Source organism: Austrofundulus limnaeus, unplaced genomic scaffold (assembly GCF_001266775.1).
Source record: "Austrofundulus limnaeus strain Quisiro unplaced genomic scaffold, Austrofundulus_limnaeus-1.0 Scaffold37, whole genome shotgun sequence".
NCBI classification, from domain to species: Eukaryota; Metazoa; Chordata; class Actinopteri; order Cyprinodontiformes; family Rivulidae; genus Austrofundulus; species Austrofundulus limnaeus.
This window is the reverse complement of record NW_013952439.1, coordinates 335,762-338,190: the sequence shown is the minus strand read 5'-3', so window position 1 is coordinate 338,190 and position 2,429 is coordinate 335,762. Positions and strand designations below refer to the sequence as shown.

The window sequence follows — 2,429 nt, the reverse complement described above, 5'->3', positions numbered from 1 at the left end:
CAGTACCTGTTATTTATCTGAGGCATAGGTTTAGTTTATTAACTTAGCTGCTTTCGATCATCCCAAAAAAATTAAATGTTCAGAGATGGGGCTACAATCTACCCCCAACATTTGTTTTTCAAGCTTTAAAAAAAAATAAACACTTTGACATCCCACCCAGTGTGAGTAGCTTTAGTATTTTATTGTTCTATGTAGTTGTTTTAAACTGTCTTATTTTACTATCGTGTTCAGCACTTTAGTTAAAACTTGTTTKAAATGTGCTTTATGAATAAATTGACTTGGCAACTTGATGCTTCATATTTCCAAAAGTTTGAAGGATGATGCATCTCATGTTTTGTATTCCTAGTTTCTCAAACATTAGAATTTTAAATCTGCTGAGAAATAGTTGAGGCCTAACACGTCCAGATTTTAAAGCACTGCATGCTTTTCCAGTTGATTTGTTAATCTACCTTTACACGTAACAGTACATAGATTTGTTTACTACAGAAATGCTTGCATTTCGTTGTGCTCATGTTGGCACACACAGGGTGCCCTTGTTCGTTCTTGTGTGCAAAGGAAACACCTGGAGCAACATGCAGAAACAACTGTTAGAACATGGTATGTAGGGTTCAACCACAAAAACAAGTTTAGGTCTCTGGTCTAAAAACACGTGAAACAAGTTTACTTTTAGGAGTATCTCATCAAAACTAAACCCTACAGATTTTAACAAGACAAATTTGAGGTTTTGGATAAGTTTGAGCTTTATGTGGTGCAAATTCACAAGAAACCAAAATTAGTTTTGAGCAGAAGTTTATTCTTGGCATTCAAATGCTGTCGATTTGTCCATCTGCTTGAGAACAGCTGAGGTCACAGTGAGCAGAGTAAAAACCTTGATGCTAATCAGCACCATTTAAACATCTCACTGAATAATTTCAGTCAACCACCTTTAGACCAAACATCTGAAACCAAAGAACTGAATAAATAAAAGCATGATGTAAACAGGAAAATTGCTCTTTCGATGGGTGGGTGGCCCTTAAAAGGGCCTTTGGTTTTCACAGTTGTTAGCCTGAAGGCTAGTACTCCTGGGACTGAGAGGAGGCCTTCTTTCCCGCCTTGCCGGAGCTGGGTGCGGACTGGCCGGTCTTCTTGGGCAGCAGGACGGCCTGGATGTTGGGCAGGACGCCTCCCTGAGCGATGGTCACGCCGCCGAGCAGTTTGTTCAGCTCTTCGTCGTTGCGGACAGCCAGCTGAAGGTGGCGAGGGATGATGCGGGTCTTTTTGTTGTCCCTGGCGGCGTTGCCGGCCAACTCCAGGATCTCAGCGGTGAGGTACTCCAGGACAGCGGCCAGGTAAACTGGGGCTCCGGCTCCAACTCTCTCAGCGTAGTTACCTTTGCGGAGGAGACGGTGGACACGGCCCACGGGGAACTGCAGACCGGCGCGGGAGCTGCGTGTCTTAGCCTTGGCGCGGGCCTTGGCTCCGCTTTTACCTCTTCCAGACATCGTTGATTGATTTCTTCCACGTAGAAAACTCAAATGTAGGTTCAAAAGATATGAGGCGGAAGCGACCGGACGACCTGGATATAAACCCCACTGTTTGTCCCGCCCTAAACGTCGATTGGATGTTTGAGTGAAATGCTCTCACTTGATTGGCTTAAGGGGTCAAAGGAACTAGAAAGTGCGTGCTAATTGGTTTAGACGTTTTTGCTGTTAACTAATCACAATGAGGTTTGTGGAATAGTCGAACCCGATTGGTTGTTTCTTTTTCCAGCGTGTMATGAGTATTTTTCCCTCCAGCTTCAAACTTTTTGGCGCTAAAGCGAACTGCATTAGAATTAAAGTAAAAAAATGTAGCTGATTTAATGAGAATTTGATGATCTGGGAAAATCTAGACTTTTATTAAATTACTAAATCGTGTCCTAATCTAGATTTCTAAGCGATGCAATAATACATGTTGCAACCATGAGGCAGTTCTTCAAGTACATGTATTTATTGCATGTGTATGTAGTTACTTTAGACTTTTCTGCTCCAACACACCCGAATCAGTGATTGAATTATTTCTATCTTTATTTCTGCAGAGGCCTGTTATTCATTTATTCAAACCGTGTTAGGACAGAGCAACCTCTAAGACATGCAGGATGGTGGCCCTCGAGGACCAGGATTAGACAACCACAATTGATTCATACTATTTTTCTAACCACGACACAAGAAAAGCAAACAAAAGAAAACTCACAAACATAATAATCTCTTAGATAAATGTTTCAGAAGTCCTTTTATTTTAGAGAATAAAAAATTGGTTCAACACAAACAGCTCAACATTTTCCTTTCAGACAGAAGTAATCCATAATAAAAGTTCTCAAACATAAATTGCTTGAAAAATAAGTTATTTGCAATAATTTTTTCAAAATAAGACTGGGGTCTTACATCTCCTGAACTTTACAGTCCCATTTT

General features: G+C 40.9%; 1 protein-coding gene across 1 annotated transcript; it reads right to left on the bottom strand.

Moving 5' to 3' along the window:
* Positions 1-772: 772 nt before the first annotated feature.
* Positions 773-1,519, bottom strand: h2ax (H2A.X variant histone). Its single transcript, XM_014006653.1, has one exon. The coding sequence runs from the start codon at positions 1,479-1,481 to the stop codon at positions 1,053-1,055; it is 429 nt and encodes a 142-aa protein (XP_013862107.1). The 5' UTR covers positions 1,482-1,519; the 3' UTR covers positions 773-1,052.
* Positions 1,520-2,429: the final 910 nt, after the last annotated feature.